This window comes from Epinephelus fuscoguttatus, linkage group LG3, assembly GCF_011397635.1.
Source record: "Epinephelus fuscoguttatus linkage group LG3, E.fuscoguttatus.final_Chr_v1".
In the NCBI taxonomy this organism is placed as follows: Eukaryota; Metazoa; Chordata; class Actinopteri; order Perciformes; family Serranidae; genus Epinephelus; species Epinephelus fuscoguttatus.
The window spans coordinates 27004978-27023499 of NC_064754.1; the positions used below are offsets into that span (position 1 = coordinate 27004978).

Below are 18522 nucleotides of genomic sequence, written 5' to 3' on the forward strand. Positions count from 1 at the left end.
AGCAGTTTAGTTTTATCATTATGCTTGTTTGACAGAGCCTTACGCACAGATTCAAACTTACTGAAACATGCAAACAAAGAAAGACACTAAACTGTAATACATTTGCAATTCTGAGTAACACCACGTAAGTAACAGCAGATCGTAAATCTCGAGATACTAGCACTGATCTCAACCTCGAGTTTCCTGGTGTGACGACATGAACTGCAGCCTATCGGCCGAGGTACCCAGATCAGGCCCAGATGTGGCATTCAGGGAAGAGAACCTACAGCCATGATGGCAACAATGTTGAGGAGCACTTCTTTGCTGTCATCATTTGTTATCCCTCAGTGTCCTGCATTACTGTAGGCTACACTTCTGATGTCAATAACATTGGTATCACGTTTTGTGAGGTGGATTTCCTGCAACTTTCTCTTGTGCACTTAAATCAAAATTGAGGAAACTTGTTCCTGCATTGTAACGGCACCAATAATCTTGTGTCATATTTTTGTCTTACTCATTATACTTCACTTTATTCTTTTTTAGTTGACTCTTTCCTTCTCAACCGTGTTTTTAAATATTGTAATGCTTATTTGCCTCTTGTAAAGAGACAAGAGTACAGTATAAAGAGGTACTAAATTATGTTTCCCAGGTCCATGTGCAAAACAAGTTAGTTTACACAAGTTTAAAAGATGCAATACAAATGCTATATTAGATCCTATACGAGAAACATTTATTAAATATAAACGTTTAGCCAAGAGAAGACATTTACGTGATTTTTTGAATGATTATATCATGAAGACGGTCCTGCTGTAACTGTTGAGTTACGCAGCTTACGAAGAGGCCCTGAACGCAGCACCAGTCCCGTTCCTGCGGGGACTCCGGTCCGGTTCTTGCACCGCCTCGGACTCCATGTTGTTCCGACAGCCACGGAGCGAACAAGTGCCCTGGCCGAAAACTCTCACGTTGCAACTTAGTGTGTGCGAGAAGTAAAGTGTGTGTGTGTGTGCGTGTGAGTGTGTTGACCCTCCGATAGAAGATGGCAGACTACCGGGACGACACCGGAGCGCGAGCCCTGCTTGCTCTACAGTCGGCACCATGCAGTCCCGTGCGCGTCGCGGTGACCTCGCACGCCTATCACCAGCCCTCGCTCGCCCTCTTGGGTCCTCCGGTGATGGATGCCCGCTCCGACGCCGGGATGTTTCCCGTGCGCCTCGCTTGTCCTCCTCCGCAGGCCCTGGCCAGACTCGAGGGCCGGGACTTTGAGTTTGTGATGCGCCAGAGAACGGTCACCATAGGCCGGAACTCGTCTCACGGTTCCGTGGACATCAACATGGGTCACTCGAGCTTCATTTCACGGCGACACCTGCAGATCACCTACGACGAGGCGAACGGGTTCTCCCTGCGGTGTTTGGGCAAGAATGGCGTGTTCGTTGACGGAGTGTTTCAGCGGAGGGGGGCGCCGCCGCTGCCGCTACCAAGAGAGTGAGTGCAGTCATTTAGCATAGCAGCTATCGACAGGCTAATTATGGTAACACGGTGCTAGTCAAACTTTACAACGTATGCGTTAAGTTAACTAACGGTCAAACTGACGTGAAGGCGGTGTCATGATATGTTTTGTATCCCCTTAGAATCCTATTTCCACCATTACAGGACACCAAACGATTGAGTCAAACTTTAAAACAACATCTATAAAATTTACACATAACTTATAACTGTCGATAGTTTGGTGGCTGTTCTAGTTTTCCAAATTCATAATGGAAGTTACTGTCAGACGAGAGAACCAGATTGTGACAGGGTTACAAAGTTTGTCATAACACCCCTAATCAGAGCGGTTTGATTTGGAGTGATCTGGTCTCGCTTCAGATGAGTGCACTGCAACCTCGGTTTGGAGAGTGAAGCTGTAACATAACAAGCCAGTATGTTTTCACTCGAGTTGTGGAACTACAACTGTCATTGTCCCTTCTAGTTTACCTCAACACCACTTTATAATCCAGTCAATTAAACTAGCTAACGTTAGTTTTAGCCGTTAGCTTCATTTGGCCTACCGACAAGCTATGGCGCAAACTAGTTAGCACATGTCAAAAAAAAAACATGGTTCCTGTGCTATTTCGCACATCGTCGTGTTGTAGTGGACCTTGCTTGAATGTTTTTCACACTAATGTCTCCTGGCTGCTGGTTAAAGTCGTGTCTCGGCAGTTTCAGCGATTATTTTGGCGATATTGTAAGCTAGTCGTGAAGCTGCCAGCCAACGTGTCGCCGTCACATTAACATTAATGTAAACAAACGCACCCGACAGCTCAGTTCATGAGACTTGTGAGGAGAGGTGTTTGTTTTGTACCCTAACTTGAATTGCGTTGTTTTTTTGTATCAAGAGGAACCATCTGGTGTTTGAATATGGGTTTTCTCTTAACTGTTATTGCACCACTGTCAAAGCAAAATATTCTTGCATCCACTGGGTCGTTGAATACAGTGGCAATCCGAAAACTGGAGCTTTTGGTTTTGTGTATGTGTGTGTCAATCACAGGGTGGATCGGAAGGAGGTGGTTGAGGGGGGTGGGGGGGGTGTGCCCCAATCCTTCCTGATTGGCTGTCAAGACTGTTTGGGGGTGTGTCTGGCATTGAACAGGAAGTGCAGGCTAAAATGACATCCTCATTGCAGGAGCACATGGAGTAAACACAAGACTGGCAAACCAAGGCCATATCCAACACAGCCATGTTGACATGTGTTGCTCTGGCTCTGGGGCCTGTCTCAGGATTACAAAGCGAGCTGGAAAACTGTGCTGAGCTAAATCTGGGACCTCTGCAAATGTAGAAGAAGACAATTAGTCAGTGCTTAGCAGAGAGATGCTTTAAAAGCTCTGCAGATTGTTGACAGTATAAATACAGCACAACAACCACCTAAAGTCAAACTTCAGTAGAGGCACCTTTGGCTAAAATTACAGCGTTGAATCTGTGGCTTATAATCTTCTTATTCATCTGTAGACTGCCAATTATTCTTAGCTCTCTATGCAGAACCTCTCAAGCTCTGTCAAGTTTACTGGAACCCTGAGTGAGCTGTGATGTGTCATCTCCTGCCTCATTTCACATCAGGCTGAGGTCTGTTTTTTTTAAAGTAGCTCTGTGTGATATTCGAAACATGAATCTAGCAACAGTCAACTATGTCCTATGTTTAAGATACAGTGAAGTAATGTTGTCCTGAGCCAAGAGTAAAGTCACACTACCTATGTGTATGTTGTAAACTCGCCGCTGTTCTTTGCTGTGGTAGACAGTCCAGCTGGTGTGCATATGAGTCCAGTGTGTGTATCCCAGTGGCTAGTTCATTGTGACTGCTTTGCACTACGCTTATATGGCGGTTAAACCTGATATTGGAATGTTGTCATCAAGGGAAGTGTAGTGCCCACCCTCTGGTTCCCTCCTGGTTAACACCGTTAGGTCTGTCAGCACTGTTGCACCTCTTAGAACTGATTGGCTGTTAGGGCTGTTAGCTGATAGCCACTGGCTCAACCATCTTCATGTTGAGAGCCATGTGCACATAACCGTTCAATCATAGATGCACTCTGAATATCATATAGAGCTTCTTTAAGTTATTCATCGGCTTGTCGTAATATTTGGGGTCATTGTCTTGTCACAAAATACTTCTCTGGGCTCATAGTTCTCCTGCAAGCTGCAAATTTTCTTCATGACTCCGTTCTTGTATTTTTTTGCATTTTATTAACCCTCCCACCTTCTCAAGCCTCCATTGTCCTGCAGCAGTGAAGCATACACACAGTATAATGTTTGTGATGTGTCTAAGGGGCAGCACTCAGTATGATGGCAAAGAAGCTTATCTATGGTCCCATTAAACTATTGAACCTTCTTCCACTTTGTCTCAGAGTCTCTCACATGCTCTTTAGCACTAACACTATTCAAAATGTCATGTGAGTTCTTTGAACAGTGGCTTTTTCTTTGCTACTCTGTTGTACAGCTGGGCCTGCACAGTCTCTGCCATCTCAGCTGTGGAACCCTGAAGCTCCTTTGGAGTTACCATAGCTCTCTGTCCTCTTTCACTACTGCGCCTCTCGTATGGACAGTCAGTTGTTGAGGATGGCCTGCTGTAGGCCCAGACAGCTGTGAGCAGACTGTGCATGGGTCCCGTATTAGATTGACAGCTGCAATTTTTCAGAAGACAAATTATAAAGAAACGATAGGACACAGGCTGGTTTAACTGTCTGAAACTGCTTACAACACGTTTGCAGTCCTGTGTGGATACTTTTTTGTTATCTGTTCATCTCGATGGGAGCCTGAGCTCAGCACCCCTAGAATTAGCAAGGATTTGGTTTCTTGCTCAAAGATACAATCATCATATTTGGGCAGATATGATGGTTGCAGTCACAAAGACTTAACTGCACTGAATATACAGCTTTGCTGCCTGAACCTGCTAGGAAACATCGAAACTATTTACATTAGTCAATATGGTTCCATTGTAAAACATTTACTGAATCCCTCACACACATAATTATCTGCGGGAGCTTTGTTTAGGCTTGAACTAACTTGGGCCTGGACTGATCCCCGCTTTTCCTGAGGCAGTTGTCCAGACCTGCTAAAAGAAGAGGAAATTCAGGCTAGCGGGTGTTGTGTCGGGCCAGCCTAGTTTCTTATCCACGGAAGGTGTTGACTGAAGATAATGTTTGTATTAGAAACAAACCCCTATAGTTGAAGGGAGAGTGTCTTTGCTTAATGATATGATTTATTATTTCTAAATAAACGACAAGCCTTTTGTCACTTGTAGCAGATTTGTTACACACCACTATTTGTAACTTGAAACAAGGGCTGGGCGATATGGTGAAAATCAGGTATCACAATATTTGTGACCAAATGCATTAATATTGATATTGTAGGGTTGACTATCAGTGCTTTCACAAAATATTTACATAAAGCGATTTAAGATACTGTAAAAGAACTCAGAAAAATTGAAATCTTAACATACATTTCTGTGTCACCTGGGCAACCTCCATTTGCTGAGGAAGGTCATGTGATATTACTAAAAGCTCCAGAACAGTCACTGTAATGTTATAATGCTTAGATGTTCAGTATTGTAGAGGTGAGAATGAACTAATTAAGCTTTGTCTCTGTTTCTCGTTTCTCCTGTCCTGTGGCCTCCACCATCTCTCCTTTCTGCCATCCTGCCATCTAGGTGTGTGTTTCGTTTTCCCAGTACGGTGATCAAGATCCAGTTCATGTCACTCCTGGAGCCTGAGGAGCACAGAGAGAGGGAGCAGCCCTCTCTTCCCCCTCGCCCGCTTCTTCCCCATATTTCCCCTCTCAAAATCAGCATTCCCACAATGCAGCAGCATGAAGAGCACATCAGGGCATTTGGCTCTCCGCTGCCCTCGCCCACTGGCACAATCAGGTAAGGAGTGACCCACAAACACACACACACACACACACACACACACACACACACACACACAATGATATGAACCCCAGCGGGCAGAGTCTGAAATGAACTTTTTTAACTGCCTGCCACTGTGGTAGGCAAGTATTTATTCATTTTTTGTCTTCCAGTTCAAAAACTTTATCTGCCAAATTTGAAATCTATACACTATAATTAGGAGTAACATTTAGGTCATTAAGACATCATGTAATGTTAAAAAAAAAGCAATATCAATACATTTCAGTTCATACAGAGGATATTTAGCCCGGGCCAACAAAAAAACTGAAAAATATTTACCATGGCAATGTTTTTATGCTTCCGCGCTGGCAACAGCCGTGGCCAGAGGCATTATGTTTTTGGGTTGAAGGGAGTTTCCATAAATTTTGCACAAATGTCTGCTTGGACTCAACGATGAACTGATGGAGATGATTGATGGTCAAAGTTCAAGATCACTGTGACCTTGTCTGTCTCATTCGTGAACGCAATATCTCAAGAACGCCTTAAGGGAGTTTCTTAAATTTTGGCACAAATGTTCACTTGGACTTGAGGATGAGCTGGACAAGGGTCAAAGGTCAAGGTTGTTGTGACCTTGCATCCATCCCATTCTTGTGAACGCAATTTATCAAGGACAGCTTGGGGGAGTTTCTTCAGATTTGGCACAAACATTCACTTGGACTCAACAATGAAGTAATTAGATTGTGGTGATTGTAGGTCAAAGGTTAGTGTAACCTTGCATCCCTCATCTCAGAAGAACCCTAAAGGGAATTTCTTCAAATTTGACACAAACGTCCACTTGGACTAAAGAATAAACTGCTTAGAATTTTGTTGAATGTCAAAGGTCAAGGTCACTGTGACCTCACAAAACATGTTTTTGGCCATAACTCAAGAAGTCATATGCCAATAATGACAAAACTTAACACAAATGTCTAATAGGATATAATAATGAAGTGATGAGATTTAATATCCAAAACGTCAAAGGTCAACTTAGCCATTACTCAACGTCGGGAAATGTATGTGATGCATTAATGTCACAGACATGGGTGTAACCTTGAATTAACTGTCCGTTGGTCATTGATTCAAGGTTTTTTTTGTTTTGTTTTGTTTTTTTTTTTGGATTGATGGTTATTGGTTAGTATTTGGTGAACTTTGACTGTCGAAATAATAAGGTGCTATGACCAATAGCATTGCTGCCATATAGTAGTTGTGAGCCACTCTCAAATGTCTCTATCCAGTCGTACGCGAGTCTGAGTGGGCGGAAGTTCGCTGCAGAGATCAGCCTCTCATTGGGCCGAATGAGCCACCTGCTGAAGTCCCACCCTACCACCTCCAGTTGTGTAGCAGTTTTCAACCGTTTTCAACACGTCCTTTACTAACTTTTGTGGTGTTTGATCTTGTGGGGATGTAGCCATTTTTCTGCCATGGTTCGCGTCCTGTAGGTGATATTTTTGTGGGCGTGTTACACCAAAACCTGTTTCCCCCGGCAATATTTTTGCAAGCGCACTGTTGCTGTGGCACCGCCCAGAACGATTGTGATTGGTTGAAAGAAGTACAAGCAGCCGGGGTGTTTTTTTTCTCCAATCTCAAAGTGAGAGTCGGCCCAGCCAGACCATTCTTTTCTTGAGAAAGGTCTGGTGAGCGAGACTAGTCGTACGCTAACGCTAATAAACGTCTCTTTCTGTTGTACAATTTGATCTCCACTGTTTTTTAATTGTGAAGTATTTTGAAGCTACAGTATTTCTAATAAATAGCTTTTCAGTTCAGTGCTAATCTGGCTGAGCTTTAATGTATGTATTGATATAGTCTCCAGTTGTGAGTTTAAATAAAGGATATTATTACAGTAAGTGAATTTGATTAGTCTACTGACAAAAAAGTAATTGCCAGCTGTTTTAATAATTGATCAACTGTAACTTAATAAGCAAAACACATTACTCCCCGATTCCAGCTTCTTCACTTTGAGGATTTACTGATTTTCCTTTCCTTGCATGATAGTAAATTGACAGTTGTGATCTGATGACATCACCTTAGGAGGTAGAAAATGATAATCTGCACTTTTTACACATTAAAAAAAAAAAAAAAAACATTTAGCAGATTAAGCTGTCATGAACACAAACATTTGTTGCAGCATACTAATTCAGTCATGCTGTTTATAAGATTTGCACTACAAATTGAATATCAGTAAATTCCATTTTACACTTTTATGCAAGTACTTGTCTCTCGGATTTTTTGAAGGTCGGAGGTTCTGTGTTTGTCAAAATCGGTAGCTACGAGAGCCTTGTTTTGGGTTGATTGGAAATTCTATTCTCACTACAACACCTTACAACACCACTACAAAATTCTTTTTTAGATTGTGATTGATCAGATAGTGATCAGCTGGAGGAGGTAGGGGGTTGGACTGAGTCTCTTTTTATTTCAGTTCAGCAGCCACGTGAGAAATGTGTGTTGAGTGGGACAACCGTACAGACTTTGATATCACAGTTATCAACTGTTAAATGTGTGAGTCTAGAAGTGGAGCCCTGTTAAGGTGACCCAGTTTAAAAAGAAGGTTTAGAGAACAGGCCACAACAGGAGCAGTGATGGAGGGACATTCATCTGGACCAAAACCCAATTTACAAAAAAGCACTGCATGACTCAGTTGTGTCTTTGCATGTCGTGTGATTGATTACACACTAGATGTTTTAGGTCTGTTATGAGTTGATTTACCTTCTCAGCAGGTTTTGGGTCTGTACATGTTTCCTCCTGTGTGTGCTGCTGCAAATATGTGAGGCTTTATTTCCTTTGGTTTACTCATGTTTAATTGTGAGCCAAAGGCCTACAGTCTTTTTGTCCAATCACACACTATATCAGCTCATTTCCACTGATAATCTCCTCTCTGGTTGAAGGTGTTCTCATCAGCTGCTGCAGTGTTTCTGTTGAGATGGGAATCTGCACTCCAGTGAGCTGTGATAGCACATGTTTGAAAATCACTGCTCTATAAATGCATACAGCATGTGCGCCTGGCAAGCGAGGTGGTGCACAGCGTGCCCTCTGGTGGCCTGTGTTGGTTTCTACATCACACATCCCCACCAATGTCAGCCTGTGTGTGCCTGCCTTATATGGAATGGCTGCAGCTTCGAGGCGCATGATTGGCTATCGGGCAGATTGTTTTGCCTGTGGGCTGTTTTTCCGTCCATTCGTGGTTTCCTTTTCAGAGCCCCCCCCCCACTCAGCCTTTAGCTCCTGTTCTCTTGCACGTGGACACACACACACACACGCACACACACAACACACACAGAGTAAGACGCTTGCTCATACATCTCTGCACCACTTTCACTGTGGCCTTTTTCGGGCAGATTGTTGTGCCACCTTCTTTAACAGTATCCACATGCAGTACATACAACAGAGGAGTACTGGTTGAAAGCATGTGCTCCCACTTAAACGCCAGCAGTGTCTCTGCACAGGGTGGTAAGAGTCACTTTTCCTGTTTGGCAACATAAATGAGCTGTATACAGTAACATTCTTCTGCCCCTGCCAACATTCACACTTGTACTGCAGGCCCATGTACACATGCAGAGGGGGTGAAATGATTGTTGTAACAGCCTCAGAGGAAATCAAAGAAGAACTCTTTCTCCCTCATTACAACACACTTAAGTTTTAATGAAGTTAAAGGATGTAGATTTCTAGATATAATCATGCTTTAATACTTAAGATGTCCCAGAGCAACATTAGAAGTTTCTGGTAGTCTTCATTCATTTTTCAATGCTGAGCTTACAAAGCCACTTTCACAACAGAGCCTGCAGGCTGCAGCCTAGTTTCCCCAGCCAAAAAATACAAACATATTCTCTCTCTCCCTCTGTGTGTGTGTGTGTGTGTGTGTGTGTGTGTGTGTGTGTGTGTGTGTGTGTGTGTTACTATCTCTGTATCCGTGGCTCTCTGTTGCCAAAGGCAAATCAAAGCACACTGACTCTCCCAGAAACCAGTGTTTACTGTACTAACAGAAGCAGGTGTGTGTTGTGTAAGTGACTGGGTTTTCCTTGTGTTTTGTCTCTCAACAGCACCAGATAAAACCTGGTTAATAATTAACATACTTTTGAGTATTTTTGCTCATTGTTGTGTGTTTTATGATCACTTCATGTGCTTAGAACGCCCTGCCTCTGAGCTGCAATCATTTTTCCAAATGTAGTTCTCGTGTGTGTGTCGGAGAAATTGTACTGTTATATTAAATTTGTCACTGATTATGTATAATAGTTTAAAACTGCACCAGATAATTCAAATTAAAAGACAATTAAATCATCAGGAAGATGTAAGGATTTTGCAGATTCATTTGTGTGGATTTCTTGCGGTGCAATCAAGGTTTCCTAAAAATTATGAATAAGCATTTTTTGTAGTGTCTTGTATTTTTGTCAATATTTTCTTAGTACTTAGTGAAATGTTGAAATTGAGATGTGGATGTGATAGAAATGAGCACAGCTTTACTTCCTCCTTGTTTTTGTGTGTCAGTGTTTGGCCTCCATGTTGTGGTGTGTTCTGGTCACCAGTCAGTATTCTCAGTAACGCCTTTTTTGCCCTGTATTTTACATAAGTGCAGTATTAGCCTCATTTCACTAAACCTAAACCTTTTTTTGCTTTGTTATGGGGCGACAAAGGGATGTTAGATGTTGACATTTATAATATACCTCTGCTGGAGTAAAGCAGAGTTGAATTTTGTCTTGATAGGTTAATTTTTTATTAAGTTGACCTCTCCTAGTGCATGTTTATGTACATACATTTGTCCCAAGATGTACCCCTAGTGAGACTCTGCAGAGATGTTGTCCAGGGAGAAGCTACTAAATGATTGCATAATGCTGTTTAGTTAACATAACCGCTACAGTGATTGCTTATTCATTAAAAAGGGGACTAAATTAATCTTTTTCCTGGTTTTTTGTTACCTGGTATCTATGTTGCTTTCAGAAGTGGCCTTAAGCAGTCACTTCAAGCAATTAACACAGACCCTTTCCTCTCTTCTCCAGTGTTCCTAACTCCTGTCCGGCTAGTCCACGAGGGGCAGGGTCATCAGGGTATCGCTATGGACGCAACGTGACTTCTGATCTCCAGTTAGCAGCTGAATATGCAGCCAAGGCTGTTTCTGAGCAGAGACGAAGCATTGCTGAGCAGAGGGGTGGAGGAAGTGAGCAGCGGGGGGAGTCAGCTGGTGGAGACAGCCCCAAGGTGAAAACACAGTTACATCAAAATGACTTAACTGCCTTAAATCATTTTTAACTTTCAAAGCTTGTACAGTATGTGCTTCAGGACGTGTGGATGTTGATTCTTTTGTCTCGTTTGTCCAGGATGAGTCCAAGCCACCTTATTCCTATGCACAGCTGATCGTCCAGGCCATCTCTTCTGCCCCGGACAAACAGCTGACTCTCAGTGGCATCTACGCCCACATCACCAAACACTACCCCTACTATCGCACTGCAGACAAGGGCTGGCAGGTAGGGTCTATTTGTCTTGAACTGAATGCTAATGGCTTTCCATGGTTTGCAGCGACAGTCCAAACTTTGGCCACACAGTTTGGGAAGGTTAGCTCAGTAACAAAAGATTATGATTGTATGATTTAGAGCTTTGATTTTCTGCCAGAACCCGATTGGGTCTGATCCAACCCACCAGGTTCAGGCTGGGCCACGATTGCTTAACATTCCTCGGGATGGAATTGGTTCGGGTTTCCGCAAATTTTCTGGTGTCAGAACGTTCAATTTCCATATGAGTTAAATGTCAAGGTTGTAGTATATTAGTGGCATCTAGCAGTGATGTTGTAGAATTAAAACTTCTCCCATGTGCCAAACATGTTGGAGGACTACAGTGGCCGATGCAACAATGTGAATAGCCCTTTCTAGAGCCAGTGTTTGATTTGTCCGCTCTGGGCTACTGTAGAAACAACAGGATGAACTCTTTGGAGTAGGATCAGCTCTGTATGTAGATATAAACAACTCATACTAAGGTAACGAGAAGACATTGCTTTTTAATTTGGGATGATTATAAACTAATGAAAACCAAATATTATACATAGTATCTGCCAGTAGATGCCCCTACATCCTACACACTGGACCTTTAATTAACTGTGAAGATTGACTTTCACTGTCCGGGGCGCTTTGTTGCCCTGTCTCCAGAGTGCGCTCTGCCACTCTGAGAGTGTGGTGCTCTGAATTGAGTTGTATACACCAACAGCAACCCAAATTTATCAATGGTCCAGTTCGTGCCATTGTACAATCTGGTGGTCTGAGTGGCTATTTACAAATTTTCACGGTGTCACAAATGTCTGTAACCATACTGAAAATACTTTAGTTGATTGTAGCTTGTAATAAATTTTAATATTAAAAATTAATTAATGTTTACAGTGGAAATTCAGGTTTTTAGTCAGGCTCTGGCTCAAAACTGCTACCATTTTTGGGGCTCGGGTCAGGCTGAGACAGAAACTATGTTGGGCCTGATCATAACTCATAACATAACAGCTGTATAGCTACAGCTATTGTAACAGATTTCAGAATAAAAGCAATTGTGTCCTGAAATATTTGTCCTGCTTAGGGTCATTGGCTCTAACATTCGAGTTCTGTTTGTCCAGTGACAAAATGATTTATTTTGCCCCCTTCCAGAACTCAATCAGACACAACCTGTCTCTCAACCGTTACTTTCTGAAAGTGGCCCGCTCTCAGGATGAGCCAGGGAAAGGGAGTTTTTGGCGCGTGGACTCTGCTTCTGAGAGCAAACTGGTGGAGCAAGCCTTCAGGAAAAGACGGCAGAGAGGGGTGGCTTGCTTCAGGACACCATTCGGACCTCTCTCTTCTAGGTAAGGGGGTCGCCTGTGGCCTTCAGCTGCATTGGTGTATACACACACACACACACACACACACACACACACACACACATACGTGCGACTGTCAGACACATGCTCTGTCACTTTAGATTTGATTCTGTTAACCCTTTCTCCCTTCTCTCTGCTTCTGCTCCTGGCTATCATTTGATTGGATAGAACAAAGTAAGTCTAATTTCTAGGTTAATATATTCAGCAGAAGGCACTGGCAGTGAAGGAGCTCTGTATATTACTACAAGTCTCTTAACTAACTTTTTTGGTCTCTTTCTTTTGCCCCTGCCTCTTTTTCCTTATTTTTCAGGAGTGCACCCGCATCCCCGACCCACCAAGGACTTCTTTCTCCTCCATCCAGTGGGCTTCAGACTCCTGAATGTCTGAGCAGGGAGGGCTCTCCTATCTCCCATGACCACCATGAACAGCTGGCTAACAAACTGGCATCTGTACCTGAGTACAGGTACTCTCAGAGTGCCCCAGGTGAGCCTACACACAATACATTGAAAGACACACACAAAGGCTTTCACATAAACTAACATTGTTATTTGCATCTGTCTCTGTGTAGGCTCTCCAGTCAGTGGTCAGCATGTCATCATGGCTGCACCTCCTCACCCCTCAGGCCCGGGGAAAGCCCTTGCTTTAGTTCCAGGTGGTGTTGGCCAAGTCCAGCCCATCCACGTGCTCCAGAACCCCACTCAGTCCCCTGTCACCATGGTGCGGGTGGTTACCAGCGCCCCTCTAACTTCCAGCCATCCAAATGGGTACAGCGCTCCCTCTGTTGGAGGAGCAGAGGGCAACACTGAGCTCAGAGGTACAGCCATGGAAAGCTCTGTTTGTTTGTGCTATGTGATGATGCATTTGTTCCTGATTATTACACGGTGGTCGGCTTATCTCTGTGTTTAGCATTTTTTGTAGTATTGTGAAGATATTTTAAACAGTGTGTATTTACTTTCAGCTCCCACACATTTTATTTGCAGCAAGTTGAACGTTTGGTTACATGAAAGCATTCACATGTTTTGAACTTTTCAAAGTTTTTAGGATGATGGTATGTTTTTCCTCTGTGAAATGCATGATTGAACTCTGGCAGGCTGACTAACTGGATGTCTGCCAGTTTAGTAATTGTTAAACTTTGTATTATAGCCATCAATAATAGATCAGAGCCGGGGCCAAAGTCCAAGTCCGGATTGAACTGTACATTATCACTTATTATCAGTGGCAGGTAGAGTAAACAAAAACAGTACTCAATTAAAAGTATTGTTACTCTGTAATTATATTGGCAAGTAGAAGTAAAAGTACTCATAAAAATAACTACTTGAGTAAGAGTTAAAAGTATCTTGTATAAAAACTACTCAAGTAGTGGGTCACTTCATTCAATGCAATTTATTACATCAGTGTATGTACTTTTAAACAGGTCTTTAACAGGTAATAACAATTGTGAAGTGCACATTAATGATCAACTAGTGTCATATCCAGAACCAGACAAATGGAAAAATAGGTGCTGTTAAGCACTATTTATTCCTTAAAATGAAACAACAAGAAAAAAAGTTTTTGTCACTAGCAGAGAGGAGTGGAGAGCCGCCTCTGGGATGTGTCGGCACATCTGGTGTAATCACAGGCATTGTCTACAGTGGCCAAGACAAGTTTTGGTAGAGAGGCTTGGACGCATTCTGCACTGTGTGTCACATAGACTGCCATTTCATCTGCGGTGATGTGATTGGCTTTGAGGCTGTCCCTCTCTGTTGGACAATTGGTGTCTTGCATGTGAGCTTAGCTGAATAAAAAATGTATTTATCATCGCTAAATGTATCAGTAAAAGTAGCTAGAAGTACATAGCCCAATGTCATGGTGTTGAAGCACATATATCTTTGGCAGAGGTACTTGGGTAAGAGTATTCTGCAAAAGAGCTACTCTTAAAAGTGCAATTTATTTAAGCATTTACTCAAGTAATGTAATGCTTTGCTACCCACCATTGCTCACTATATGACATAAAGATATATTTTCCTGTGTTTAAATATTACTTGTCAGTGTGATCAGTCAGTCAGTGACTTGAGCGAGTTATCCCTAATGCAGGAGCTTTGGGTCGTTCTCAAAGCTTGTAAAAAAAGGAACCCTGGGGCGTCAGTGGCTTAGTGGTAGAGCAGGTGCCCAATGTACAAGGCTGTTGCCGCAGTGGCCGGGGTTCGAGTCCAGCCTGTGGCCCTGCATGTCACTCCCTCTCTCTCTCCCCCTTTCATGCTTGTCTGTCCTATCAAATAAAGGCTTAAAAATGCCCCCAAAAAAATCTTTAAAAAAAAAAAAAAAAAGGAACCCTGTGTGCTCATATTGTAATTCTTGACCTGTCAACATTATGATCAGTGCCACTGTCTGTCCGGCACACCCACTTTTTGTGTCGAGGTTATACTGTATTACGGACTGTGTGGATCTAAAAGTTGGACTACTCCAGATTTAGGCCATTATCACTGATGGGTAATGGGTTACTTTTCGGTATAAAAGTATGAGCATATTGTCTGATGAAACACAACCACAGTGTAGAGCCTTATGTGTAGCAGAATTACAAGTCAAAGACCTCTGTATGCACAGTGATGTTTAGGTACATTACTGTTAGCTATAGGAACTGGCAGGTTTAATGGTCTCTGAGGAGAAAATACTTATGTTATGTGGTCTAAGTGAGATATAAGATGAAGTCCATTCACCCAAAAGAATTTATCAGAAATGAAAATGATAACAAACTTGAACTGTTTTTTAGGAACGCAACTTCTCTGTCGCAGATGTCATTTGTCGAGCATGTTAGAAGACAGTTCTTTGTTTACAATGTAATCTTAAATAACATAACTAAAATACCACATTTTCTAAAAATATTCTTTTGGCAAAGTGATCATACATGTGCACGTCCATAAACACTTTGGCGGTTTTGCTTTCACATGTTTGAATTGTGTGTTTGTGTTTCTATCAGAAGCCCAGCTGAACAGAGAGCGAGTGATCCAGACTGTGGACAGCGCGGTGCAGGGCGGCGATGGTCGAAACCTGGCCCTAGGTTTACATCAACTTCCCGTTCGTCCTGTTACCCAGAATGGCAAACACACCACTGCTGCTGTTGCCACAGCAACCAGCCTTGCTAATGCATCTGGTAAGATTTTTCAGCAATCACTGTCTCACACAGTGACCAGTCACACTGATGAATACAGACTGATGTTCTCGCTTCAAAAGACAGGGATCAGAAATATACTACTGGCATGCAATCTGCGTACAAGTGTTAATTTACAGACAGGAGATTAAAGGGACAGTTCATCTTAAAATTAAAAATATGTAGTTTTTCTCTTGTAGAGCTTTTTATCAGTCAAGATTGCTTCAGTGTGAGTTACAGAGTGTTGGAGATGTTGGCCATAGAGACGTCTGCCTTCTCTTAAATATAATAGATCCAGATGGCACTCAGCTTGTGGTGCTCAACGTGCTCAAAAAATACATTTGAAAAACTCAACAATCTCTGTTTCCAGAAATCATGTGACCTTGTTGTGAGCAGTTTCATGTCGAAACATTTTTCTTTCTACCAAACTACACCCGCCAACTGGATCACCGTGCAGAAGGAAGTGTGCATCTACTCATGGACGAGAGGCTCATGCCTGTGACAGCGTGAGATGTAAACATTAATGGCGTCCTCCTCGGCTAAGCTGCAACATTTACTCGATCAGTAGTGCTAGGTGAGCTAATAGTAGATGCACACTTGCTTCTGCGCTGTGATATGGTTGGCGGGTGTAGCTCAGTAGAGAGAAAATAGATCCTTCACAAAACTGCTCACAACAAGGTCTGCGGATTATCTTGAGTGACAGGGTCATGATTTCTGGAAAGAGACATTGCTGTTGAGTTTTTCAAATGTATTTTTTGGTACTTTGAGCCACTTAGGCCAAGAACTATCTAGTTCCATTAAACTTGAGAGAAGGCAGACATCTCTATGGCTGATATCTCCAACACTCGGCAACTTGTACCAAAACAATCTTGACTGATAAACACTATAGGTAAGAGGGAAAATATGTGCTTTTGAGTTTGTGGTGAACTCTTCCTTTAAGGCATATAGGTAATTACTCCACCTGACTTTCCTTTTTTCTTCATTTCCCTTCCAGGCCTGAATAGTCCTCTCCAGATCTTGGCTGCTCAGGCCTCCAGCTCCCCTCCAGTGCTGGTAAGCAGACAGCCCAGTGCAGAAACTTTAGCTGAGCAGCCAGGTGAGCCCCAGGCCAAGCGGCCAAAGATGGAGGACGAGGCTGGGACTGAATCTCCTCAGCATCAAGTCACACCCGCTCAGCAGCCCGTCATCGTTGCCATGACATCACAAACCCATGACCCTAGGAAGTAAAACCCAGGGCCTCTTACCAGGTACCCGATGGACAGCCTCCTAATGGTCCCCTAACTGCTTCGCCTTTTATACTCATTTGATATGACTGCAGCCGACACGGCCAAAAAATGTACAGGCAGCCTCTCTCGACAGAAGGGAATTAAATTGTAAGGAACATATATTTTGGTCAAAAAATACATTCAAACTTTCAAATGCATTCTGAATGTAAAAAGCAAGTAAATCTTTCAGGACTTTTTCAGCTTTACAGTCTTTTTAATGTAATCCATCATTCACTGACAACACGAGAAAGGATTTTAAGCTTCTGAGAGCATTATGCATATTGAAATCATTTCAGCACTACTTTTACTATGTGAATGTTGGATGATATCTCAGACACAACTTTCCTTGAGTTGATAGATCAGATGCATCAGTTACTGTCAGTCTCAGGCCAAAGAACCCACATCTCCTGCACTTCTGATTAGAGTCACTGCCTGATGTAAAACCAGGGAAAGTGTGTTCAGAGATTTGAAATGGCCGGCATTTACAGAAGAAACTGTGATGATCAGTTGATCATGATGAGTTGATATTGATGTTGTGTAATTTCATACAGTCGAGAACAGAAAGATAGAGAGGACTTAGCAGTGTGTACCCATGAATGGGGCTTGGGAGACTGTTAAGGATATGATTGTACTCTTTACAAGGCAATCCTCACTGAAAAACTAGTTGTGTCTTTTAAAAAAAGAAAGATGTTAATATTAAGGCAGAGACCAGAATGTGAGGTGTCTTTACTTCTTGCCTTCTCTGTAAAGCACAAAAAGAAAGGGGTATTGTCTTGAAGAGATGGGACGAAATCCAGGAATAACAAACCAGGACTTTGCAGTTGGCTTCACTTCAGCTTAGTTTGGTTTATCAGTGTGAAGCTCCTCAGATTCAAGATGATCTGGGTGATTGGACGGCAGAGAAGGGCAAAAAAAAAAAAAGAAGAGGCAACTATTTGGAGTTGATTGAAGTGGAGCTAACCTAATGTAGACAAACTGATTGTTTTAATTTTTTTTTCTTGTTTCAGTAGTGGTAAAAGGAGAAATGGAACAGCCTGTGCGTACAGTTTTGTTTGTCTTAGCACAGAAAAGCATTATTGTAATAATCCTTAAAGCCTTAAATATTTCTACTTTTTTTTTGTCATTTTATTTTAACCTTTAGACAGCTTTACCTTTTTAGATTAACACAGCGCTTCTTTAACAGTACATGATCGGCAACACTACAATGGTGACAGTTATGTTGCATCAGTAGTTATATCAGTTTTATCAGGGGAAGGGCGGGACCAACACACGACCACAAATTTCAACTGCTCTCGTCTTTTTTTCCTTCTTTCTGTATGGTACTTGTGACATATTTTCTACTCTTGCCTCCCCACTCTTTTGCTTTCAGTTTCCCCTAAATGCATTAACCTTTCTCCCACTCTGCCTCTCTCCCTGTCCTCAGTGAGCAGTTTCTATCTTTACAGTCTCTACAGAGGCATCAAGCTGTTGGCAATTCCTGTCACAGACAGACTTTGCCTTAATTAGATATCCTTTAGCACTTTCTCCCCCCCTCTCTAATCTCTCATTCTCACTCTGCCTTTAGCTTTTCCGAATGTCCTCGCACAGGCCGCATTTTTAGCTGGCAATCAGGCACAAATTGCGCAAGATTTCAGTGATTGTTGTTGCACATTAGACAAAAAAAAACAAAAAAAAAAGATGTGTAATGATTGTATGCTGCTCTATCTGCTAAATGACAAAGCTATTTAGAAGGTATTTTTTCTGATTTTGGAAAAAAGGAAAAATATTTTGCTATATGTAAAAACAGCTGTCGTCAATACGTAAACATTCTGGAAATAGAGAAGTATATGTATTTTTAAATGTTCCTGTTTTTGTGATTTGTTAAAATGTGTAGCACAAATTAAAATTCCTCATTGACTTAAATATTACTTTGTCCTCTCTC

The 18522-nt window shown here is 42.3% G+C and overlaps 1 protein-coding gene across 1 annotated transcript; it reads left to right on the forward strand.

The window, feature by feature from the left end:
- Positions 1-852: 852 nt before the first annotated feature.
- Positions 853-18481, forward strand: foxk1 (forkhead box K1). The gene is made up of 9 exons (XM_049568872.1): positions 853-1461; positions 5153-5368; positions 10378-10576; positions 10696-10842; positions 12001-12194; positions 12520-12692; positions 12778-13023; positions 15166-15339; positions 16331-18481. Exons 1-9 carry the CDS (start codon positions 1016-1018, stop codon positions 16561-16563), a joined length of 2028 nt encoding a protein of 675 aa, XP_049424829.1. The 5' UTR covers positions 853-1015; the 3' UTR covers positions 16564-18481.
- Positions 18482-18522: the final 41 nt, after the last annotated feature.

Bases quoted from the DNA above. Each gene is read 5' to 3' on its own strand.
- foxk1 (XM_049568872.1), top strand. From the start codon at position 1,016: ATGGCAGACTACCGGGACGACACCGGAGCGCGAGCCCTGCTTGCTCTA. The intron at 12,195-12,519 runs GTAAGGGGGTCG...CTTATTTTTCAG, and splicing joins TTCGGACCTCTCTCTTCTAG to GAGTGCACCCGCATCCCCGA. The intron at 15,340-16,330 runs GTAAGATTTTTC...TTTCCCTTCCAG, and splicing joins CAGCCTTGCTAATGCATCTG to GCCTGAATAGTCCTCTCCAG.